The sequence below is a fragment of the Sinocyclocheilus anshuiensis genome, unplaced genomic scaffold (genome assembly GCF_001515605.1).
Source record: "Sinocyclocheilus anshuiensis isolate Anshui unplaced genomic scaffold, SAMN03320099.WGS_v1.1 scaffold426, whole genome shotgun sequence".
Lineage (NCBI taxonomy): Eukaryota > Metazoa > Chordata > Actinopteri > Cypriniformes > Cyprinidae > Sinocyclocheilus > Sinocyclocheilus anshuiensis.
Window position 1 is genome coordinate 1,457,422 of NW_015542362.1, and position 27,666 is coordinate 1,485,087.

Here is a 27,666-nt window from a genome sequence, read left to right on the forward strand (position 1 = left end):
AGAAAAATATCCATATTCAAAACGTAATAATCACTTTAATCTAGCTTGCGCCAACAGTTGTACACGGAAGCAGTTCCGGGCGGATGACGTATGAGGTCAGCGTTGCACATGCGCTGGTGAGTCTCGTGAAAACCAACGTTTGTTAACAGGAGCAAAGGAAGCAAAGTTTCCTTACTTTAGCAAATAAAAACCAGTCTCCTCTTGGCTTATATCGAAATCATCCGACATTCTTTTTTATAAATCCTCGTTTTGTACTTCTAATTAGTGACCGTTGTTTAGTTTTGATTTCTCCCCTGCACTTCCGCGTTCGTCACTTCTGAGCGGCGCATGCGCAAAGCTGACCTCATACGTCATCCGCCCGGAACTGCTTCCGTTTACAACAGTGAGCGCAAGCTAGATTAAAGTGATTATTAAGTTTTGAATATGGATATTTTTCTTATAAAAATGCATCGATTCGCTACAGAAGGCCTTGTTCACCCCCCGGAGCCGTGTGACGGTGTGAGACACTTTTTTTTTTATGGATGGGTGTATTTTAATTAAGTGCTTTTGGACTGATGCATGCAACACCCGCTGAGTGCCATTAAACAGCTTGAAAGATCAAAGACAATTTTTAATATAACTCCGACTGGATTCGTCTGAAAGAAGAGAGTCATATACACCTAGGATGACTTGAGGGTGAGTAATTTATGGGCTAATTTTCATTTTTGGGTGAACTAACCCTTTAAGATATTTCTGATGCATCCCATGAGCTCTCTGACCCTCCCATAGACAGCAAGTGTCCTTACATGATCAAGGTCCAGAAACGTAGCAAAGACACCGGTAAAAGAATCCATGTGACATCAGGTGTTCAACCGTAATTTTACGAAGCTACGAGAATACTTTGTGCGCAAAAGAAGAAAAAAAAAACGATTCCATCAAAGATATCTTAATGTGTGTTCCGAAGATGAACGGAGGTCTTACGGGTTTGGAACAACATGAGGGTGAGTAATTAATGACAGAATTTTCATTTTGGGGTGAACTAACCCTTTAAAGGTTCTTTATGCCAATAAAGAATGATTATTTTTAAGAGTGTAAGATGTTGTTGTTGCCAGGGTATTTTCTAGAGTGTTTCTAAGTATTAGATGGATACTAACTGGCCCACATCAAAATATCCCATAAAAGATCCCAAACCTTATATTTTGAGGTGGCATTCATGTCTGTGCAACTTATAGTGCCATCAATAGTAATAGTGATGTTTGCTTTAGCTCTAAAAAAAGATATAAGAGTTTCGGAAGACTAATATTCAACATCTTGCTAAATTTTAGTTCCACAAACCTTGAACTAAACAAGAGTTGGGAACAAATAATATTACCTGTAATACAAAATTGATAGGCTTTTAGGTGACAGAAGTGGCAAAATTAAAACGTTCCTCAGAGAGGACATGCTCTAATGCAGGGTCAGATACTCTTACAGAAAGGTCTACAGGGGCATGTCTGACGGTTCGGACGACATTAGCACCACATGAGGTGTGAGTCACTGTCAATTTAACGTTTTATTGAAGCCCAGGGCAAGTGCAGGCACTCCAATCATGGGCTGAATGAGACTGGTCCAAATCCAGACAGCATTGTGGAACTCAGAACACCAGGACTGGAGATGAGGGGAATGTCTGTTGCCAAGTTAGCGAAATGAATGATAACACAGTTCTCTGCCAGTATGGGACCAGCAAGTGTTCTGACACAGATGGTGAGCGAGGGGTTTTCCTCTCCTCGTTTATTTGTCCGTATCTCTGCGGTGGTCCCAATCATGTTCTGCTGTCCACGGAAATAGCCCACAGCACATGCAATTACACCTTTCCTAAATGAGAAAAAAATTACAGCAGCAGATCTGCGAGGTTAGAGATTATGGGGTTAAATTAGGGACGAGAGAAAGAGATAAAGCGGGAAGTGAAGGAATTAGGTCAGATTCAACGCCTCAAATGAAGGTTTAATTCCTGCAGGCAGAAAGAAAGACAGCCAGTGTTGTGGAGTAACAAAAAGTAGTCATCACAATACATCACAGATACAGTACGAGGCACGGGAGAACCGGGAGAATTCCCGGTGGCCTGGCTGCCAATTTGGCCGGCTGCCCTGTTTTTTTTTCCTTTTCCTTTAAAAAAAAAAAAAAAATTATTATTACATAATTGCCTGCCGAATGTACTAAAGCGATTATTTCCAAATTTGCCATTTGATAATAAAGCTCTAATAAATCATGAATCAGATAGTCGTGACTCACAATGATATTCTTCAGCTCACGCACGGTTTAATCAATGCAAGAGACTCGAGAATGGAGTGGAAGTGCCTAGGTGGGGCAGAGAGGCAAACTACTGACCTGTTTAGGATGTCAAGTGCAGGTCAGTATCATCTGTAAATGAGTAATTGTAGTTTTGTTTTTGTTTAAATAGTTAAGAATTAAACTCCTAGCAACTGTTAACAGTAGCGGCCGATTACTCATCACATTTAAAATACTGAGGGAGCTATGGCAGACAACAACACAACCGAAAATTAACAATGATGTTATGATAAATAAATCCAAAAACAATGGTTACTATTGTTAAACCATGGTAATCACAAATTAACATAACAATGGAATTTGTAGTAAAACTATGGTTACAAATGGTAATTAATTCGCAAAAAAAAAAAAAAAAAAAGAGGGTACTGTTACTATAATAAAACCATGGTTAATTTAGTGTTGGGAAGTCCAATTTATTTGAATGAATACATTTGTTGAACAGTCCATTTTGGTGAATCAAAAAAAAATAAAATGAAAAATTAATAAATAAAAGTAAACAATTTTCTAAGAATTCTAAGTTCTAAATACAGTTTTTTAAATATATTAGCTATATTAAGTCTCATGATGTCACCCAACGCTAAAAAAAGAAAGGTTCTTCATTGGCATTAAGGGTTCCATAAATCACCTTTAACATCATGGAATCTTTCCTTAGTACAAAAGGCTCTTTGTAGAGCAAAAGTTTTTTTTTTTAGATTATTGAAATATTCTTCACTAAGAAAATGTATTATTTTAAAAACTGGTCACTTAAAGGTTCTTTGGGGAACCCATGCATGTTTTTCTATGGCATTGCTCCGAAAAACTCCTTTTGGAACCTTTATAAGTGTAATTGATCTATAAAATAAGTAACTGATCTAACAGTTAAAAAAAAATGTCCTCTTTAATAACTTGTGTTTATCTCTCTTTAGATGATTTTACCCAAAACAACTTACATTGCATTCAAGGTAAACATTTTGCCAGCATGTGTGTTACCCAGTAAACAAACCCATGACCTTGGCATTGGTGTGGTTTTATGAGGCAGACCAAGAACTGCGGGGTTGAAACATAATTAACATGGCATGGGGGTCAACATTTCCTCACATGTCAACATGCAACTTCATCTGCATGTTGATTATAGTAAACACACACACACACACATACTCTCTGATTTAACTGTCTTTCATCCCTTGATTGGTCCAGCTGCCTACGGCCCTTTGCATCTTGCTTTGATTAATTGCAACAACTGATAACTCAGCCCTGATTTACATGTATAGTAGATTAAGTTCTCTCTCAGTGCAGACAGAGATGGAGAGTTGGAACACTATAGAGACATGAAAAATCATCTGTTGCTTTCTGTACATCACTGATATAACTGAAAGGTAATGAACTCCTTAGGCTCTTTCAGCAATTTTCAGACATCCATGATGAACAACTTACCTCTTGGCTTTCACACACATGCCTTCACTCAATGATAAATGTGGATTCTCTAATAAGTGTAATAACTAATATTGCTCCCGTACCTCAGCTGCTAGACTATGGTGCTAGCAACACCAAGATTAATGGTTTGATTTCAAGGAAACATGCATGCGCACAAAAATATGTAGCTTGAATGCACTTTAAGTTGCTATGCCTAAAAGTGTCTGTCAAATTAAAAAATATATGTGTCTAATATGATCTATTTTAACATCCAAGGCAGTAACAATCAGCAACTGGCTTTGATGAAGCATATATATGAAATAACAGTTATAAAAAAATAAATAAAATTAAGATAAAATGTACAACCATTGCAATTTGTAACCATTGTATTACTGAAGTTTAAGGGTTAATGTTTGAATTCATGGATAAAATGCAAAGATAAAAAACAAAAAATAAAATAATGAATACATATAAATAAGTTTAGAAAACAGACTAGGGGAAAATAGAGTAGCAGCAAAAATAGAAACAACCTTAAGAGGCCTAGGACTAATCTTTTGACGCAAAACAGATGTCTGAGTTGTGAGATGTCTATCGGTTTAGCACCATCGTAGCTGCTGAGTATCAGTATATAGATCATCTTAAACATATCCTGCCACTGTATGTTCCCAGAGGTAATCACTAATGCCTCTCTCTGATTTCACTCCTACTGCACTGTCTCGCTCTTTCCTTGTCCGTCTTTCGCTGATCCTCAGCGATATGGTTTCTATGCTTACTCCAGACATTAATACATGTGAGCAGGCCACACCACTCCATTATAAAACCCATATCTCACCCTATTTTTCATCCGTTTTTGAGATGATGCACTGGAACTTAACACAGATTAAACAGACTGAATCAAGGTCAGACTGCTATATCTTATGAAAGTCACATGCCAGCTCATTCACACATACATGGTACACTCCCCCGCCAAACACACACAATCGCACACGCTATTAGACACCGTAAATTAAATTAGGAGTGTGAAATCCATCATTGCCGCATCCACTGCAGTGGAAAACTATTTTTATGTCTCTGTGTGTGTGTGTGTAGGCATAGGCATGTCTGAGTTTATGAGCGTGAAAGCATTCGTATGTGGGTGTGGAGAGCACACGTTTACACATTCGAACAGTTGATGATATTTTGCTCTGACAGCTTGCTGGTAATGGCCATCACAGGCTCACTGTTTATGACAACATGCCGCCGAATCCCTCCACTCCATCTTTATCTGTTCAATCTGTGTGCTTATGTGTGTGTGGGGAGGGTAGGTGGGTATATCATTCCCTGTCCTCTGGTTGTAAGATGCCCGAAACCCAAGAAATGTATGGGCACGACCCAAAAGGTTGGTGTTATTTTGTCTCAGTTCTGTATATGAAAGGTTGCATGTATTTGAGTGCATGCTTGAGTTTTTATAAACACTTCAGTGTGGACTGTGTTTTTGTGCATGCCAGAGTATGGGTATTGTCATTAACTAAGGGAGTGTTTATACAGTTTTCAACTAAAAACAGGAAACATTTTATGCATTCTGGCCATTCAAACATAACAGCATTTTGGCGGCCTTGAAAATTTTGAAGTGCCCCTATTATGGATTTTTGAAAATTACCTTTCATGCAGTGTGTAACACAGCTGTAAGTGAATGAAATGCGCAGACCTGGGAAAACTTGACCATCAGTCGATTTTCGTGTTGGTCTGAATGAAAATGCAAATTAATTTTTTGCCACTAGGTGCTGCTTCTGGAGCTGTAAAAATAGCAGTTTCCCCAGTAACGGTGTACTCAAAGCAGCACTGTGCTCACAAACGCTGCTTTATCAGGCATTACAGGCATGATGAAATGGAAATGAAATTGACCAATCGGACCAATCACTGCAGATTAGTGTCACGCAAAGGAGGGGTTTAGAAAAATGAATCATTGAGCGAATCGTTTGGGAGTCGTTGAGCAAATAAGGTAAAAATAAACGCATATTTTAAGACAATGAAAATGTTTTTTGACCTTGCATGCATGTCAACCTGTTGTTGGGGACTCCCAAAACATGAACCTTTCATAACCCATAATAGGGGCACTTTAAAATAGGTTTCAAAATGCAAGTTTTTTTTTAAATGATACTGTTATCGTCTCTGTGTAAACTACAAAAATAAGAACATGTGAAAATGGTAATGCCATGTGCATGCATGTTTTCGCCATCTTGAGCGTTTGTATCAAAGTCCCTTTCAAGGAAAGTCCGTTCACTCGGCCGCCATATTTGCAACACCTTCGGGCAGCTCAAACAAGATCAAGTCCTATCTAAATGAATGGAGGAATTCTGAGATCTCAAAAACTGCTCGCTGAACTCGCGATTAAATTACATATTTCAAATCAGCAACAAAATCTGAAATGAACGGCCCCATTAATGTTGTTTCTTATGCTCAAATAGCGTTTAAAAATCCTATTTTTCTGGCTAGACCAGCCAATGCGCATGCGTACTTCCAACGTGCTTATGACTGTGCATGAGCATCGGCTGGGCAGCCTCAGGTTTCTATAGCCTCGTTCAGACTGTCAGCCCAAATCCGATTTTGTGCATATCCGGATGGAATCTGATTTGAATAACTGACTGTCCACACAGTGTATCGCAACTGTTAATATCCGATTTGTGTGTCCATAAGCACTCTTTCGTTTTACTGAATGTGCGTTGGTTACTATGACAATGCCGTTGCGTTGTTATGCCTACGCTAAAAACAACAATAACAGCAATACAGTTTGCAATACAGATATTGTCTTACGACATGACAGCATGTTGCCGTCGTGCTGGATTATTATTATTATTATGGATTTCATTTTATGAGGCAGCATCAGAAACGCAGGAAGCTGGAATGTGCGACTTTATTCCGTGCTGCCATCTCCGCTTGTTTCAACACTCAAAGAGGTGAGTATACTAGCAGTATATGGTCTTTTTCCGCTTGACTTTGACAGTTCGCAACAACACACGCTTGTTTCTGCAAAGACTGTTTTCTACAAAAATGTCTGACGTATTTATGTTTTACGTGGCGTGAGAACGTGAAAAAGCTACGCTAAATCTAATCTGAGCGGTCAGACTGAAACAGATTTCCAGGAATGCAATTTGAATAGGATTCCAAACCACATATACGACTGTAGCTCGAAACGGATTTGCACAAATCGCATTTCATGTAGTTCGTTGCCGTTCAGACTATCTAAATATGATCGGATTTCAATCGGATTTGCACAAAAATCGGATTTGACAGTCTGAACAAGGCTTATGGGAACCGGAGCTTCAAACGGCCGTTGCAGTGACGCAATGACTTTACCAATCAACGATTGGCTCTTTCATTTAGAAGGTGGGACTATCCCGCCAAATCACGCATTGCAGTTTCTCCCATTCATAAGTATAGGAGTGAACCTTAGGAGTCTTTGTATTTCTATCCACCTTTTTCTTCAATGCGGAAGTAAGCCTATGAGTGAGACTTTCAGTTCATTAGCCGCTATAGGGAAATAATGAGAATAACAACAACGTGCAGTAAATGGTAAAACTGTTTGCACTACAAACCAGTGTGTTCATAATTAAGATAATACATTAAAATAATATGGTAAGACACACCAATATTCAATATCAAGCAGCTAAAGGAGCTGTTCTGTACAGCTAAAAATAGCTGGACGCGGATGAGACCGGAAGCTAGACCCATAGAATTTACAAATGGCCCATTTTTACGGCAAGAAAAAGGTGGATAGTCTTTAGCTGTGTCTCATTTAGAAGGCTGCGCCCTCCGGAGGTTGCATTTGAAGGCTGCATACATCATCGAGGCTGTCTCATTTCAGAAAAGCAACTAGGACACTCCAAATGCGACCTTCTTTCACAGGAATTCGGAGGATGCTTGAGGTGTATCCTTCGCTGCTACAGATAACCCACAATTCTTTGCGTCGCCGTAAACAACCATCGTTAATTTGAAAAATGCTGGCGCCGACAGATGTACACACAAGCGCAGATGTGGTGTTTACAACGTACCTTAAATTGCCTCAGGTAAAAACAGATAAACTTTGTTCTTAAATATCCTCCTCCTTTTTTTCTTTAACAGATGTCTGTTGTACGTATGCTGCAGCTCCTCAAACATTGAAAAAAATAAAAGTAAAAGCATTTTTTTTTTTCAAATTACTTTCCAAATTTTGAAATTATTTTCCTTCATTTAAGTGTTGTGAGAGCGCAAGACGCTCTAAATGTTTTGGCATAGCAACGTGATACTTCCGGTTTCCTTTTCCACATGTCTTACGAAGGCAGTCTCATTTCATTCTAGGTTGAGGACACTTCGTATACGCATCCTAGAGGATGCGACCGCCAGAGGATTCGACCTCTGGAGGGCGCAGCCTTCTAAATGAGACACAGCTTTTGTTTGTATTCGTCACTCTGTAGAAGAACGTGTGTGCACAGCAGTGTTAATTTTGACAGCAAATTTTGATTTAGTTTTAGTCAAAAACTAAAACTAAGTTTTTGACTAAAAACGTCTTTTGACTAAAATGCCATTTAGTTTTAGTCATATGTTAGTCATCTGAATTGTTTTTAGTTTTAGTCAACTAAATCTACAGTAAATTTAGTCGGCTACAATCTAATGGGTTTAGTTACAGTGTAATGCATTTATTAAGCATTTCTCTAAAATTTCCAAACTCATTATATATAGGTTTGATATTAAGGTTTTATCATGATAGACACTGATTTAACTGTTGTGACACACAACATGCCTTTATGTTAAAATGAAATAAAACCACTTCTCACAAAGAACAAGAACATGGTCTACTTTTTAATGAAATACCAATGGTTATATAGGCTAATTCTGCATTCTTTATAGTAACTTGTTTACCATATTCTTCATTCTTTCAAGCAGACATTTATTTCTATAAATAAATTTAGATTAATCTTCAAGGCTACTAACGTTTTTCAGTCAAGAGCAGTGCGTGATTTCCGGTCTTTCTTTTGTTACTTGATTAACATCGATGACTTGGACAATAGCAACTAAATTAGGCTGCTATCCCTTTAAAAACGAATGCACAGCTGCAATGGATGCAATGTACTGATACACGTTCTTCCTACTGTTTACGTTCACTTAAGACGTAATCCACTGTGTTTACATGAATACGCATCAAAACGGACAATTCAACATCATTTTGTGTGTAATTCTCCGTTCATGCGACGCGAAAGAGTACTCGCACGCTGTGAGACGCGCTTTGTGTGTATAGTGTCTGCGCTCAGAAAACCGGACCGACGTGCAGCAAGTGCATTTTAGCTTATATCCCGCCGGTTCATCTAACCTCCGAACCACGCAGCAGATTCGTTCTGAATGAATCTCATCCCAAATAGATCCTCCCTAACATTTTCGTCTCGTTTTTATTCGTTGACGAAAATGTCAATAGATTTACGTCATAGTTTTTGTCATTCAAAAAGAGTTTTGTTATCGTCTCGTTGTCGTCGGTGGAAAAAAATGTCATTGACGACAATTATTACCAAAATTATTCGTCAACGAAATTAACGCTGGTGCACAGGATGCAATGCATGTTTCTTTACAAAGTGACATCGCCAACTATTGGCCTGGCATGCATAATACAGCCAGGCCAGTTTTTAGAAAAAAACTTTTCCACTTTTAAACTAAAACCATAAAAAAATATATTTTTTTATTACTTGAAATAAAAGTAAACATTATCTGAATTAAAATAAAATAGTAAAAGCCTTTAAAATACTATAAAAATAAATAGTAAAGTAAAACCTTAATAATAATAATAATAATAATAATAATAATAATAATCAACTTTTAGCTAGTTGTCAAGACATTTCTCAACTTCATTTAATTTATGTGGAAGCCTGTTTCCACCACAGAATTTAAAAAATTCATTAAAAAGTTAATTGCAATTTTTATCTCACAACTCAGACTGTTTCTTGCAAATAGGAGAAAAACATCTGAACTGCAAGATAGAAATGTACATCTGAGTTTACATTTTAATTCTAAGTTTACATCTCAACTTTTTTCTCTTAATTCTCAGATGACATTGCAATTCTGTTTTTCTGTTATTCTGTTTTTTTGTTAAGAACTAAAAAATAAAAAAGGTAATTGCGACTTCTCACAATTCCAACTTTTTTCTTGCAATTGCAAGTTTATATCTCACAATTCAGACTTTTTTCTCAGAATTGCGAGTTTTATATCTCGCATAGTTATATCTTTATAGTTAACATCAGCTTATACTGTGAATAAATACGTCTGAATTGTAAGATACAAATTCAGAATTGTTAGGAAAAAGTCATGTGTAAAAGAACCAATTACTTTTTTTAATTCATTTTTTTTATTCCATGCTGACAACGGGCTTCCTGAAGTTTAGGGTGAAATACTAAAATAACAAACCCAAAAACTAAACTAAAATGTAAAAACTATAAAGACTATAAACTATAGAAATATAAAAACTATAAAGAATAATCTAATAAAAGGTACAACATACAACATAATGGAAAATATAAATAATAGGAAATAGAAAATATTTAAAAAATCTAATCAATCTACGTGCATGCATCCATGACCGTTTGTTCTCCCTCTCCACTCGCCTCTTTTCCGATGCTCTGTTTGCTCTGAGGGTCTGCAGGCTGCTGTACTGATCAATATCTCTTTGTGATCAATAACGTCCTTTCCTCTCGAACTGACAAATGCAAGCTCATCATGTGCACTATCTACAGCTGACAAGCAACTAAGATCATTTAAAGGTAGGACATCATCCGTAATCAATATGAAGGGAGTCTAAGAGAGCTCAGCTAACCCACTCATGTCCAGAGATTGGTGAGGCGATGCATCCTGAAAGAGCTCCCCCATGGCTGAGGAGAGATGGACAGTGTGGCCACCTGTATGGATAGCAAGAGCCAGAAATACTCTAAAGCAGACAGCTCAGTTGCTCAGAGGCAGCTGGACTGGAAAACGATCTGAATTCTGCCACAGGCGATATTTCTGTGGGCTTCTGAGCAAAGCAATGCCAAACAAACTTCTGTCTCTCTCAATGTGCACCCCACCGCCTGCCTCTCTCTTTCTCTCGCTCCGTGAAGGGAGATTTCACGCTATACAATGTTATAAAGCTATTAAATCTTGCCACCTCTGGCTCTTTCCTTTCTAACTTTGTCAGTGCTCTGTACCATACATAATTAAACTCATGTACAGTCTCCCAACTAAATCAACCTAAACCCTAACTTTTTTTTTTTTTCCAAAATGGAAGTTATCATCTCTTGAGTTTTGGTGGAAAGAGACCAATTAAATGTGTTATTTAACCAGGGTATATTCTATGGTGTCATTTGTATAATGAGCCGTGTTATTTGGAGGAGAAGGACTGCCTCGCACCAGTGAAAAAGCCCCTGGGTCTTAAAGGGAAATGCCACTGAAGTTATATTACGGGAAGTGTGGCTTCTCGTGATGCTATATGCATTATTTAAAAGTTTGCATCCCATTTGCATTTTAATACACCCTAAAAGTCAATGCACACTGGCCTATAGGTCAACCTGGAATACTTTACCCACAATACACCACTCCAAAGTGCAAAACCTGATGACATTAGCTGCGTCCCAATTCAGACGCTGCATCATTCGAAGGCTAAATTTGAAGACTGACTGCATCACCGCGGTGCGACGACGGCAGTCCCGATTCAAAGGCTCCTTCAAACCTTCGTTTCCCAGGCAATGAAGGATACAACTGATGGATCCTTCATGGCCCAGGCTATCCCAAGATTCATTGCACACTGATGATGACAGGACTATTTGAGAGAAAAGACTGGATTACAATTTTAAATTTAAGTATTGGGTTTCAGCTTACTTGAATATCTAATGATGCTAATATACAAATGTAAAAAAAAAAAATCTTTAAAGAGGTTTACATGTTCACATATCTTACTGAGACGCGATTTTATAGATGATTTATACTTATTATATAAATGAATGGACCAAGGGGAGCATATTTAGACAGGTTCTGAACCCTGTTTTAGTTTTCAGACAGTTTAATATCACTTTCAAAAAAGTCCAACGGCAGCTGTCACAGTTGATCGGTGACAAGATCAATCCTTCGCAGGCTAGACTGTCCCATTTCACAATGCTCAGTCCAACCTTCCTGGCCTTTGCGAATGATCCAGCCTTCGAACTGGGACACAGCAATTGTCCAACGCAAATATGAGCTTCATGTTCAATCAGGAGTTTTCAAACGGAGCACTAGGACGACTGTGGAAAATTTCAGAGTAAAATTGACATTATTTAAATAAATAAATGTTAATAATTTTTGTAATCTTTTCAAATGTTTTACATATATTCATAATGTTCACTATTTTTGTAATATAAATGGGTCTTTATATATGGAATCATTTACATTATTTTTTATATTTATATATTCTTTATATTTCAGGAAGGAAATCTTGATATTTTTGGGTCCATGGCATCAGATGCAATAGACTGGAAAACCCTGTTAACTTACTATAGAGGCACTATTTTAAAATTAATTTGCACAGTCATACACCTTAAATGTCAGAAAAAAAATTGCAATTCTGAAAAATTTAAAGTAAAGTAGTGTTAAAATGTAAATAAATAAATACAAATAATACAATATTGGATATTAATGATATTAAACATAGTAAAATAAAACATTTAAATATTTCAAAATGTTTTGGATATATTCATAATAATTATTATTATTTTCAAGACTATAAATAGGTCTTTATGGAGATAAATATTTTTGTATTTCAGGAAGGTCATATGTGGGGTCCATGGCATCAAAATTTAAACTCACCATATAAGATGTTAATGAGCGAGATAGGCATGACCAAGATGCCAACCAGCATGTCCGCCACTGCAAGTGATCGCAGGAAGAAGTTTGTTGCGTTTTGCAGCTTCTTCTCCAGCGACACGGCCAAAATAACCAAAATATTTCCTCCTATCGTCAGAAAGATAATCACAAGAATCAGCAGGGCTGGCCAGTTCTTCTCCTTCATTGACTCCTTTTCAACCCCATGAGGAGAGAATGAAGAAGAGGAGGAGAGATTAAAGCTGTAGTCAATCGTGAAGAGGCTCTGGCTCAGGCTCACGGTGGTATTCCCAGGCCAGACCATCCAGCCAACGAGGTCTAGGGAGGATGTCGTAGAGCTAAACCCACCCCGAACTGGCCCGCCAGGTGCCCCCATCTTCTGATGTCTTTTCCTGTCACCCTGTATCAATCTGAGCTCCTTCCACTCACGGCCGCTGACAGCCACTTACAGGAAGAAGAGTTTGGAAGTTCAAAAACGTTGAAGTGATCCACTCAAAATGCTATGTGAAGGAGAAATCTACAGCGCTGAGGATATCCATAGCATTTCCTGGTGCAAGTTTCTAGCTCTGGATCTTATTCATGGAAACCGTATCTGTAAAACACAATGAGAGACACACAATAGAGCAATGAATACCAAAAAATATAAAAGATAAACTCATAGATAAAAGGCACTATAAAAGAACTACAAATTACAGTTACTCAGATAAAATAATAACAGGAATCAAAGTCACAGAATTGAAGGTTGTGATAATTTTGTACAGTACAATGCCTAAAGAATGAATGACAGCACTGTTGAATTGACTGTCACAGTGAGAATATCTCCATCATAATATTGGAGGAAGCACAAATGATCAGTTACTGAAATATCCATCCATTTCGGGCAACCAATGGTGGCCTTCTCCCTGTGGTAATAGAGGGTAATTGAGTTCACAAGTTAAAATGATATGCTACAATCTGGGTCTCCGCGAACCTGTTGCATTGCCCTGCCGAGGGCAATAATTCACCAAATCTGAGGTTACTCATCATTAAATTAGCTGGTATTAATAACACAAGACACCTGTCAAAGGTAATGTGATGTAATGTCATTATTATCGTGATGGACAAGTGGGTAATTGTCACTTCATACAGCCAGTCACTTTGCGCTTGAACCGAACGATGTCTAATAAGCTTCGGTAATTGCAATTTTCACCCCATCGGTTAGGCTGTGCATTATAGTAGGTGTAGACTGATGGCACGTTACGTGCGTGGGAATAACAAGTACCCACAGTGCTCTGTGGCCCACAACTAACCACGTATGTTTTAATTAGGAGAAAGCAGGCACTAACTGTAGGTAAGTTGAGAACTTTCTCCACTCCTCCAATGGCTGTCATTTATCATGACTACCAGATCAATAAGATGATTATTTCAATATATTTATCTTTATAAGTTAAGATTATCTGCTTTATTTTCATTAAATGGAAATATTGGTTGGTTCCCTCAACCAATTGCAATTTATTGAAAGTAAGGTGAAAAGAAGAACCGCAGTATGAATCAGTAAATCAAGGTGAAACAAAGCCATTCCTCTCTAAACTGTAGAGATTGTCCCCTATAGATAGAAAATGTGAGTCACACAGAAAAATATGACACAACCTGTCCCGGTTTCCTTCTACAATGCTAAGAAATAGGTTTATTCACTGCAGGGGACAGCAGTTTTCTGATGTACAGACATGTTTCCCCGCATCTAAATAGAGAGCAAAATTGCAATGCTCCTCAGATGCAGCAGAGTCCGCGGTAGTTCACCTCTTCTCTGGAGACTGCAGATAAAGCAAACCAACAGCAAAAAGTAAAAGGGCCCTACAATAAATAAATCACCGGATAATCACTTCCTGTGAATTCTCCTCACACATACACAAAAACGGGAGCACCCTAAATGCAGTCATATACAGGTTCAAGGAAAGTGCATAAAAGCCACAAGACTTCGAATTTACAGTCAGCTCTGAATCTTAATATGACCATTCACATCCCATTATAAAAGAATAGAACATCTCCTTTGGGAAACATGATGCTGGGCAAAAAAAAAAAAAAAAAAAAACACCATGGGCTGAAGCAGGCTAAAAAACAATATCAGCATTTTTTTTACTACACTGTGAGCCCAAAAAGTATTTTGACACCACACACTTACATAGAAATATTCACACTACAGTTCAAAAGTTTGGGGTCAGATTTGTATTCAGCAAGGATGCATTAAATTGGTATAAAAAAGACGAATAAGACATTTAGAATCTTCCAAAAGATTATAAATAATTAACTGCTGCTCTTTTGAACCTTCTATTCATCAAAAGTATTAACCCCAATCAGCAAATTAGAATGATTTCTGAAAAGTCAGCTTTGCCATCACAGGAATTAATTACATTTTAAAATATAATAAAATAATTTTTATAATAAAAACTGTATCAAATACATGCAGCCTACGTGAGCATAAGAGACTTCTTTAAAAACCTTACCAACCCTGAGGTGTTCAAATACTATGGGATCAAAGTATACATTGGAAAACTGCAAAAACAAGCCAAAACCTCACAGTTTAAATGAAAAGAACACTGAAAGATGAACTCTGAGTTAACAAAGCTGATTGTGGCTCACCTGATGAGAATCCTAATCTTAGTCTCTCCAACTCTCATTCTCTCTCTATTGCTCTCTCTCAAATGCTCTCTTTTCCCTTCAGACACCTCTTCATCATCCATTAATGAAGCGGATGAGAGTGCACTCACAAACTAAGTGAGATTCTGCATTCCAACAATGGGTAATTAGCATCCTCAGCAGAAGCCAATCAAGTAGTTGTGAATTGGGATAAATTGGCATGAAATGGAACGACTACACAAAACAAGGACAATGCTCAAATACCTTCCAGCGATTCAAATCTTTCATCTGGAAACGATCAGCACTGGATTAGAATTTGGGTTCATTTGGAATGCTTTCATTGTGGGGAAATGTTTCCAAAGCATTCCGAGATTCCCTTATGATCCACCAAAACCACAAATAAACATTCATGTTTTCTTTTTTGAATAGGATGGGGGTAAAAAAGAGACAAAAAGACAATAGAAAATGGGTACAAAATATGATTCAGCCTCAGAGTGTTTCAGACACTGACCTACTGTACATGAAAGTGTTCTTAGAACTGGTTGTCTCATTTCATATTTGAATTGGAAAATGAAATGCAGAATTATTTTTGCATGATGGGAATCGTGGGCGGACGAACCTGCCCGAGGGAACTAAAATTTCCACCCACTAAGAAAAGTTTAAAAACCCTTTTGCTTCCTGACAGAAAGGTTAAATATTCTCCTTAGCTAAATCTGAGTGGTGTGTATGTGTGTGGGTATGTGTGAAATAAGGACAAGAAATGAATGCTGAGTAGTTCATTAGTCCTGGTGCTGTTGACCGAGATCAACAGAGACAAATGAAGAATAGAGCAAGGCATTGCGAGACTAAGATTAGATTGAGTGACTCTGACAGCACCACTAAGTGAAGGAATCTGTATGTGTGCGTCTGTGGAATTACAAATCTAATATTACGGCCCCAGTCGCTTTGTTTGGTGATATAAATGAAACGTAAAATCAGGCGAGCGAGAGTAGCCACATGTGTGCGTGGGGTCTGGCACAAATAAACAGACTTACACGGATCCCCGAGGATCCTAATAACACAATGGGCAAGCGCTAAACATATGCATATCCAGATTTCTTCTCGGCATGTGGTTGCGAAATGGACCCCAATTGTTATCCAACAGAGAAGACTCTCACGTCTCCTAATTTATTGTTCTGTTTAACTCAGCACTGCTTTTCATAACTGAGACTATCATTTTTGTCCGTAGGGCTGAATAGCGGTTTATAGATTAAGAAAGTAACCAGCAGGTTTGAAAAGCCATTTGCTCAGTGCCGTTCAGTTCAGCACTTTAATGGAACAGAAGATAAGCTCCAGTCTCAATTTATCCTGGTAGGGAAAAAAACGTGACATAAGAAGCGAAAACTTGTTTCTACGGAACAGAAGCCATTTCTGGACTAATTTAACTAAACAGCTAAACACGAACTGCTCTGCTAACTCCCGCCCTTGGCCTTTTCTTTTCACTTTATTTTGCAGTTAGCAGGGTGAAATACTTAGGGCAAGCTTTTGAAAGAAAATCACTAAACATCCTTAACACAACAACAAATATTTTTGTCTTTTTATACACATATACATTAGGCTACATGTTTCTCCACAGTGATACAGTGATTCATCTGCAGCTTGCGGTACATGACCATTACCTGTCTCTACAATCTGCTTTTGTAAGATAACCCAGACTAATGATTTGAAATCTATTCATATATGTCCATTTCGCCCTGCTCTTCACATCGCTGGAGAAGGTCATTCAGATAATAACTCAACTAATATGGGAGGGCTGTTACAGGAGTCACTAAATCAGGCATAAGATTCTTGCTCCTGCAATATTTTGGCAATTATAGAATCTAAAAGATGAGAAAGCCTTTGTTTTGTTTTTTTGTGATTTTCTATGATTTATTTGTAATTTTACAATACAGAAATCGAAATTCAAAAATTAGCATGCAGCATGTTTTTCCTGCACATTGGATATTCTGGAACAGATCCTCTGTGACAAAGGTTTAGACTCGCAGTAAGCTGGTTACAGGACCATTTGACATGGCTTTTTGCTCATCCACCTGTTTTTCTTTGAATCAGATGCTAGTCACATGCTAGCCAGACTGCTAATGTGCATTTAACAGGCAGAAATCAATAACTAATCGATACTGTTTCATAAAGAGCTAATAATGAGGAGAATACACACATACAGGTGCATCTCAATAAATTAGAATGTCATGGAAAAGTTCATTTATTTCAGAAACACAGACACACACATACAAACTAAATATTTGAGAGCATGAGAAACCTCTCTGAACCATGAAACTGTGCTTTACTTGCTTGGATTAGCATCAGTCACTCTGACACTTTTGTGAGACAAAGCTTTCAGAAAGTCTTAAGGTGTGATAGGAACACCAATCACATTCATTAGATGATTTCTTGGATGAGTGAATATGTGGACAGGTTTTATCTGAGAAACAAGTGACGACAACAACAACAACAAAAACGTTTAAAAATGCACCTGCTATTGTTTACCACAACTGGTGCGGTTGATAGAAGTTTCCTTTCAAATGCCGTTCCAGGGTTAACAGCTCACGTATGCTTGTGCCTACAGCAAAATGCATCTAATATAAGGAAGAAAACGAAGGCACCAAATTCCAAAGAACAGGTCGACGCATGGCATTCTGGGATTTCTTCTTTGTCCTTTTTGCATTCCATTTGAAACTCTGCATTTTTCTATTTCTTTTGTAACAATGGCCATTGGCATGCCTATGAGCAGCACATCTGCCCATCTCCAAATGATATATATTTACCAATAAAAAAAGTAAAATAAGCCTTCTGTAAATGTATGCATGAGGTCAGGCTGGATCTCTGATATCAGCAATCAACCACTCATAATCAGCTATTTCAGTGTGAGGTGGCAAAATTTTGTGTTCTCTTGGATGAAACTATCAATGTTGTTCTGATGCAAAAATGAAGCTTTTTTGTGTATCGGTTCAAAAACGTGTTTTTAAGAGAGAGGGAAAGAGAGAGATATGAGCTTCTAAAACCTATTCTAACAATTCTTTCCATTCTAAAGACAACACTGCTTAGTAGAAAATGTAAAAGAAAAGAAAAAAATCAGTGACAACAGGGACCGTATAATAGTTCATTTATAAGGCTAAATTGGTATTTTTTAATTTGAAAACCAAATACATACAGCATAAACAAATTACATTTAATAAATTCCAAGCCTGGCTTCGGTGTACAGAATATCCAATGATGAAATAAAAATGCTTGAAAAAACTGATATTGTGTATGTATACACAAGTATAAAGCCTCTTTTTAATTTCAGAAATGAAACCTTAACTGGACTTTAGGAATGCTTGAATGAGATCTCTTTGCATTCAGTAGAATTTCGACAATTAAAGTGTGGGTATCTTCAATACTGCACTCTTCCTCTAGATTTTTTCAGTTTAGCTTTTATTATTTTCTATCTACTTGCAATATTAAATATTTTTCTTTTAATTTTTGCAGGCCTTGGGGAGTGGGAGGGTTATATTGGCATCCAGGGAGATGTATTGGCAGTCTATTGATTTCCATCTTTCTTTCACTTCTTTCAAGCTTTTCAATTCTCAATCTCTGTCTTTCTGGCACATTTCAGGAGCAGTTGGTGAAGAGCCCGTTGAGGTGCTCTATGCTCTTGACTGAGCACCATCGGCTGCAATTTCACCCCCTTTGCTTGCTTTCTCTCTCTAAGTATCTTCCCCTCCCTTTCCTTATCTCTTCTCTTTTTCCATCAAACAGAGAAACACCTCTTGCTTTTTCTGTGGGAATGGTGCTTGCTTTTTCATGATTTTACTCAATGTATGTGCCTGCCTGTTTATAAAACACCTGTTTTTTTTGTATCCGAACACACTCACAAACACGCTACCACTTGAAAGCTTATTTTGCACCATGTGGCTGACTGTTCCTCTAAGAGTTTCATTAGCATCACTTCATCCTATAATCATTTCTGAGTTAGTCTTTATATTACATACCCTTCCCGACCCGCTGCATCAGTCTTTCTTTCCTCACTGAATAAACACTCATGATAATTGCCGCTCGTTTGCTATAGTAACATTCCGATGAAAAAATCACTGTGATGCTGAAGTATTTTGCTCTGCGTGATCTGTAATCTGTTTTTAGTTATTCACAATTATAACGCACTATAAAAGATAAAAAATGAATTATTCTAGTCCAATTAATGACCACTTCAGTTTCTTCACTTCCTCCCGGTGACCCCACTGCTCACCGATGAAACCATGTGTTTCCCAATCCCTCATTCTCTTTTCCGCAAAGCTGATTCAATGGCACTTGAGCTGCTTGGATATTCAAGGGCAATCAGTGAGACACCATCACCCTGAGCACTACGCTGGCCTCTACAGCAAGGTTTAACCAGAGGAGTGGCCTGGGTTAATGTTAACGCCGCATAGATTGACGGATCAGTGGTCTTGAAGGATGTAAGAAACCTCAGAATGCCTTCTGCCGTCCTGATTGACCCATTAAATCATCCAGAAGTGTTCACTAGAACAAACACACAGAGCCATGTGGGGGAATGATGATGATCTGGGCAGAACTGGCCTTTGAATGCACGTCTTGGGGCTGATTGCGTTCAGAAGCACTACCTTGCAGCATGTTGTGGGCAGCCTATTCCGCTTTATCAAACATTGATCAAAAACACTCTTGAGATACAGCAAAAGAAGTCAGCTGGGGGGAGGGGACACTTCTCTGTCTATTACAATGAACAATAGATGATGGATGGATGGATAGACCGGATGGACAGACAGACAGACCGATAGATAGATTGATAGATAGATAGCAGGGCTGTACAGTGCTACATATATGTTGCACGTGCTATGAAAAAACTGGTCTGTGCGATGGATAAATTTACCACTGTAGCACGCGTGTGATACAGTTTTGCACGTTCATAACACAGCCGCTTAATAGTGTGAAGTGATTTCGTTGTGCTTGTTTGTGTGTGTGTGAGATTGTTATACTTGGTAGTTTGGGGTGTGCGATATGACGATTTTTGATCGTGGACGATTAAAATGTCTCCACGATCTGCTTTTGAAGAAGCTGGTCCACATTGACTTTTACAGTAGGAAAAAAATACCATGGAATTCACTGTGGACCAGCAACTGCTTGGTTACCCACATTCTTCAAAAATAACTTGTATGTTCATCAGACGAAATAAACTAATTCAGTTTAAAACAACTTGAGTAAATGATGGTATAAAAATGAAACACATATGCCAGAATTGAAAGACAGATGACAGAATTTTCATTTTTGGTGAACTATTCTTTTAATGTTAATAAAGCAACAAAACACAGAAAAAAATCACTCACTGCTCTTGACTGATGAACTTATCATCAGTCAGTTGCTTTAAAAAAAGTATAATTGATGTATATAGTGTTTTATTTTAATATTTGTACATTCAATTTCTTGAATTTTACTGCTAAATACTGTACCTGAAAAATGTTCTTATTTTCTAATAACAAAGATAAAATAATGACAAAGATTTTTATCTTTGTTCACTTTGGCCTAAATGTCTGCCATTCTTTTTTATTTTATATTTTGTTATGTTTCTGCACTCTTCCATTTTTAGCAAACTAAGAAAACTTTGTCTAAAAACAATTTTTGGGATGGTTTGTATTTTTTGTGGTCTGTATGAAACACCAGTGCCTGTTTAAGTGATGAACATTATGAACATTACTTGTGTTTGTTTTCAGACATGATAACAGACGTTTTATACTTGTGCTACAACTTTTTGGCCTGTGCTACAAAACTTTCAACCTCTGTAGCACCAGTGCTATGTGAAAAAAAAGCTAACGTACAGCCCTGGATAGATAGATAGATAGATAGACAGACAGACAGACAGACAGACATTATGAGTGACAGAATTATAGATATAAAAACAGACAAAATGACAGACAGACAGACAGACAGACAGACAGACAGATAGATAGGAGTGACAGAATTATAGATATAAAAACAGACAAAATGACAGACAGACAGACAGACAGACAGATAGATAGATAGATAGATAGATACAGTAGATAGATAGATAGATAGATAGATAGATAGATATGATAGAACGTATGAACATATGATTTGATAGCACGATAGAACGTTAGAAAGAATGATAGAACCATCAAACTACATTCTCCTGCCCAGCCATTAACATCTACTGCAGTAAAACAAAGATTGTCTGGACTGAGCAGCTTTCATGCTGTCCTTGCAGTCAATCCCCAGTGATGCTCCTACAATAATGCCAGTTACTGAAGCCTCTGATACGGCCAGCAGAAGAACAGAGAGTATGAATTCTCATTAGCAAAGAGCCCTTGTCGTAGGGCATCCAATGCCCCCCTGCACATTCCCTTGGCATGACAAAACCGCAATAGGACAAGGACATCTTGCATTTCATTAAGCATACAACCTGTAGCTGTGCCTCAAAGAGGAGCATCCAGAAACCCAAAGATGACCGAGTGATTGTCCTGCTAAATGTGAAGTTAATTTAATTTGTAAGGATATTCTTAGCCATCTATGACCATCTATGCACTTAATATTACAGGATGAAATGAAAAAGTGATTGGTTTTACACTGCAGAAAGACTCAGAGGAAAAATGTGCATTGTGTTCCCTGTACAAAAATGAGAAAACTAGGGTGCTGCAATATTGTTATCAGAGAGCAATACCATGAATCAAATGAATATGGTAATCATTCAGTACCATGGGTATATATCAAATATAACAATTAATTTCATTTTATAATAGTGGTACTGTTGGAAATGAAAAACAAAGAGACACTTCAGTTATATATATAAAAAAAACTCCCTTCCCTTTTGGTAGTTCGTAACTTGTATCTTAGTGATGTTCTATTAAAAGCAGTGGCAATTAAATAGTGCCTGTCAATATCATCAGAATGGGGTGATTAATGAGGGAAGAAAAATTAAATGAATCCTTTTGTAAAGAAGGGCAGAAAAAACAGTAACGTCTGGAGTGGAATCCATCGATCAGCGTGAAACAGACAGATGGTGCAGTAGATGACAAGTTTCATCTCCCTCTTTGACTCTCTCTCTTTCTGTGATTTATGGCAGGTGTTAATTGTTGTGATAATGGTTCAAGCCTTTGTGTGAGGATGAGAGTGGGAATGAAAGACTTATCTAACACACATCAATACAAGCGCACATACAGTACAAGCGCTCACCAGTGTTGGGGGGTGCAGGGGCCAGGGACCCGCCATACGCATTAATGGACTCTCGTATGGAAAAATAAAAATAACTTAAGGGCTCCTGTTCTGTTTAATTAAAATAATAATAAATTAAATGATTAAAAATAACACCACCCTGCAACATTTTTGCTTAATGAAATCTAATACTTGTTCCTTACTAATTTTGGAGTGTTGATTTAAAAAATAATGGCCTTCTCAAAAAATATGATGTGCATTTCACTGCATTTTTGCTTTCAACAACTATTTGTAACGTGAAGGAATCTTGTAGGATTCTCTTGTCCCTTAATAACCAGAAGAACAGCCACAAAAACATGATCCCTATTTTCCTTGTAGCCAGGTTACAACTTTTTTTTTCCCGATTCTCAGCTGATTTTCACATGTATAAATAATTGTAAACACCTTATTTTATGCCTAACCCTGATTTTCAAAGTTGGAATTATGGCCAGTGAAGAAAATGCAAACATGACCCAGATATTTTCTGCTGTTCTGCTACATCCATACAGACAATTACAGATTTTTGAGAAAAGCTTATTTATTTATAAACTGTCATTTATTTAAAGTTCTTTAACATTAAATTGAGTATTTGAGCATATTTTTTCACTCCTTTGCAGACTTTAAATTAAATGATACATTTTGAATACTTAATAAAACTAAAATGTTGGACATTTGACTGCTTTTGTTATTCGGATAAGTGTATTAAAGCTGGTACATATAATGTGAAATATTTTCATTTTGTTTTGTTAAAAATCTGTACATGATTGAAAGCATTTTTGCAGTTGCAGGGCTGTGTAATTCATACATTTAAATAATTGGTAACACTTTAGTATAGGCACCAATTCTCACTATTAACTAGTTGCTTATTTATTAGCATGCCTATTATTAACATATTTGCTGTTTATTAGTACTTGACTATATTCTACATCCCTAATCCTACCCAATACCTAAACTTAACAACAACCTTACTATCTATTAATAAGCAGCAAATTAGGAGATTATTGAGGGAAAAGTCGTACAGTTACTGGTTTGTTAATGGCGAGAACTGGACCTTAAAATAAAGCGTGACCAATTAATTTAAAATACATTTTAAAGAATAGAAAAAAGAAGAGATTAAATGCAAGAAAAAAATGTTTGAAATAAAGAAATAAATAATTAATTAACAAGAAAGAAAATAATTGAAAAGAAATATTTCAAATTATTGGCCTTACCTAACACTTCCGTGCACACATGCATACTGTAAGTTCAAATAAATGGTTGTTTCTGCACTCAGGCCAAATCTTCATCTTAAAAATGAGGAACAGACTTTTGGAGGACGTTCACAGTCTGTTCTGATTACCGTGGCATCACAACGCCCATGAATCATGAGACAAATCCTGGTACTTTTTTTTTTTTTAATTCAGGATGCCTAAAACCATAATTATGTCGCAAACGTGTGAGTGTGTGTTTGCTGAGGAATGTTGTGAGAGACTATGGTAATTAGGATTTGTTTGTTTGTTCTGAAACTTTACTTGCTGACACAAATCCAATGGCTTTCACTGCCCACACACAGACCCAGCAAATAAAGAAATAAATAAACAAACGAGCAAACAAATAAATGGATAAGAAATGGAACTAAAAGTGGGCTGCTTTAGTGCTGAAATTGCTACATCTCTTTGAGTTCTTTCAAAGCCACTTGAAAGGACATATAATCATTTATCATCACGAAGGCTTTGACACAGTTTATGTGCTCTGCCTCATTTCTAACACATAACCAAGGCCGTTTCGCTGTATTCGCTGTTGCTGCTTTTGACTTTGCCCTGACCATTGAAAACCTTGCATGCTTGGAGCTTAGCTGAAGTGAAAAAACTGAATTCAACTGAATTTACAGATGAGCCAAATGTCACTGAATTCAACACCATTCTCCGCAACTGCGGCCCTTCGCAGCTAAGATTAAGCCCTAATCCTGCTCTCGGTTACACGGTCACACATCCACCTATGTGTCAATGTAGCGTATGGATTTTGGCTTTGTGGCAATGAAGTACCGAAGGAGGTTCGAGAGTCTTTCTTTCTTTCAGGTATTGTCTTTTTGCCCTCTAAACAAACAAGAAAGTAAGCAAGAATGGCAAGTGCTCATTTTGAAAAGCTTTCTGTAATGGTTTGTGCTAACAGGGTCCCTGAGACTGTTTACGGGGTTTGTGTCGTTCTGTCATCCTCTTCACCTCTTTGAACCTCCCTCTGGGCTTTTTCTCTGAGTGTTTGCTCCCAGGAAGCTCCTGGAGTTATTCTCCCTTCATAGTTTCCATGAACACTGTCAGGGGAATACTGAATGTACCACCATTGGGATGAAAAGAGGGTGGAAGAATGAAGAACATTAAGATAGCTTTGTGCAACAGCCTTTTCATTGTTCTTGCTCATCATTATTCAACATGCAGCATGCGCATAATTTCATTTGATGTCTGTCATTTGGTCACATTGTCATAAAGTGCGCAAAAGCATCACTCACTCAGTTGTTTTCTCACTCGTTCCTCGAATTTCATGCTCTTTCATTCACTGACTCACTCCCTGACTTATTTACCCTTTTCACTCATTTAATCATTCAGTGACTGAATCACTCATTTAATCACTCAGTCATTTACATTTTCTCATTCATTTTTTTTACTTGCTCCTTCACTCACAGATTTAATTATATAATGATGGATGTATAATTTATAATAATTCAAATTAAAATATGTATAAGTTATATATACAATGATTTACTAAATACAAAATCATTTATCATTTAATTAATGAATAAACAATTAATTTATGCATTCTTTTATTTATTCATTCATTCACACTAGTCAACAATTATTCATTCATTTTCTGACTTGCTTCTCTGTTTACATGCTTACTCTCTTAATTTAATCACTCACCGAATTATTTACACATTAATTTATAAATATAAAATTACTAAATAAATTATTGTAATAATTATTTATGTAGCAAATATTATTGAATAATTTAATAAACATATGAATTGTTCGCTCATTCATTCATTCACTCTTCACTTTTTCTGACATTTCATAGGTATTTTCTCACTTGCTCCTCTATTTACATGCTTATTCCCTTAATTAAACATGGTAATAATAACAATAATTTATTTTTACATAGCGCCTTTCAGAATCTCAAGGTCACTTTACAAAGTATCAAACAAAACAACAAATGAATAGGACATAAGTCTAAATAATTTAATCACTCACTGAACTGAATGTACATTAATGTATTGTAATAATTACTTATTAATTTAACAAATATAAATCTATTAATATTTTGTTGAATACATATATTATTAATTAATTAATGCATTCTATTATTAACTCACTCACTCATTCATTCAATGATGACCTTATTCATTCACTTACCCATTAACAAACTCATTCTCTTATGGATGTTCTCATCCATTCAGTTCCCTCATTCTCGCATTTATCCCGGTAATTACAAATGACAGTTACAAGAACTGTCCCTATATTGATTCATCCTACAGTATCTCATTCTGTGATCAATATTCTGCTCTAGTGATTGGAATTAATGCAGAAAGGACCATCTGTTCCTCCCTGTGGGCCCTTCAACCTGCAGTTTTACAGCATTCACCTGAGAGCTCCTTCAGTGGACAGGACTGCAGGGTGAACCGTCAGGAGCTTATCCACAGTCAGCTGTCAATCAGAGCTGTGGGAAAAAGACACACTCGCTCAGACGCTGCTCTTTTCCACCATCACTTACTCTTGTTCTAATCCTACGCACCCAAACAATCAAGCAATTCATCGGATATTTTAATTAGATGCAAAGCGAGTGTCAAGGGGACATAATGAAGGACAAGCAATTAAGGGAAAACGGGAAAGTTAGTGCCACCTTTGCCCTCTCGTTAAACGCCCAGGAGCCAGTTGTTTTGTCAGCCCATTTCTGATCCACTTCCTTTTGAAATGCGAGCCATTAAAGGCCAGATATTATTTGTAAAAATTAAAAGGAAATGCCTCTTTGAAAGGCTGTGATCATTTATCTTTCAGGAGGCTTTAACAAGCCTTTAGGGGACAACAGTTTTCAAACAGCTATGTAAATTAGAAAGACTATGTGAAGCGGTTGACAAGAGTAGCTGTTTTGTTTTAAGGCAATTCAACTGGCTTCAAGTTTTTGTTTGCAGAGAGAACAAGCCCCACTTTTGGGAGTTTAAAAGGAACGACTAACCATGAGGGGTTCAGAGAGAAAATTAAATTATATTCATTTACAGAATTACAGAAAAGAACAGTCTGAATAATACTCGTCTTCTGATTTCATGCCTGTCTAAAGAAGACAGTTTAGCAGGGAATGCCTTAGCCTCTCTCTCTTTCTTCACTGTATTTTTCATAATTCGCTCATCTCCCTACACAGCTCATGTACAGGAAAAACAACTCTCACCTTTTCACTATCACATGGTCAGTGGTGGGAAAAATGACTTTGCTTTTGAATAAATATGAAATGCGGTCCAACCCCTCATGCATAGTAATAATCACGGAAAATATGCACACACACAGGTTGGAGCACACATGCCTAAGGCTTTGCTGAGTGTGTATAACGGGTGGCTGAAGACAGCCAGAAGAACAGGATGCCAACATCTGCAAATCTCTGAGAAAACCGATCACATCATGACTGCATGCCATCTTTATCAGGACTAGCGCATATTATATATATTCTGTTTGATTTTGGAGAATCATCCAAAAAATGTCCCTACCACCTGACATTTTAAGGTATTCACTGTAAAATCCAATAGTTTACCTTACTTAGATATAAATAGTTATCTTTACTTAGTTGTTATACTTACTCGGTTTTATTAAGTAACAGCTAATTTTAAGGCGAATAAAACAACTTGCTGCAATGAGTAACTCTTACTTAAAATATTCAAGTAGCCACAACAAAACCGATGACATTAATACACCAGTGGGAGGCAGCAGTGCGCTAATGTGTTGCTAATGTGCAACATAACAACAGAAGAAGAAATACAGAAGGTTAGAGAGCATGCGCAACAAGCAACGGTTTTTTTAATTTGTGCGCCGAATTTGCTGAGACTGCTTGCATTTTTACCACTGGACAAAGACTGATTATTTCTATACAATAATAATAAGGTAAGTTTCAAAAAATAACTGTGTCAATGCATCTTTCTGTGTGCTGCTAATTTTAACTGACTAACCTTGTCAGCGGTGTTAGCTAACAGATACCAAAGATCTTTGCTATTCTGCTGTTAGAAAAAAGACTAGAAATACAGAACTTGTGGCGTATTTTGGCGAATTTAAGACTTTT

At 37.1% G+C, this 27,666-nt stretch overlaps 1 protein-coding gene across 4 annotated transcripts in view; it reads right to left on the reverse strand.

Annotated features, from left to right (window-relative positions):
• LOC107691957 (5-hydroxytryptamine receptor 2A-like) overlaps positions 1 to 27,666 on the reverse strand; it is a 111,761-nt gene that overhangs the window by 5,245 nt on the left and 78,850 nt on the right. The window contains exons 1-3 of one of the 4 annotated variants that reach the window (XM_016490823.1): positions 15,145 to 15,330; positions 12,874 to 13,117; positions 12,511 to 12,718 (exon numbers count right to left, since the gene is read on the reverse strand). In XM_016490823.1, the coding sequence (XP_016346309.1) occupies positions 12,511 to 12,712 (202 nt within the window). In that variant the 5' untranslated portion in view covers positions 12,713 to 12,718; positions 12,874 to 13,117; positions 15,145 to 15,330. Of the gene's footprint in view, positions 1 to 12,510; positions 13,118 to 15,008; positions 15,058 to 15,144; positions 15,331 to 27,666 lie in introns of those variants that run through there. The other 3 variants (XM_016490821.1, XM_016490820.1, XM_016490822.1) reach the window with 3 other exon arrangements.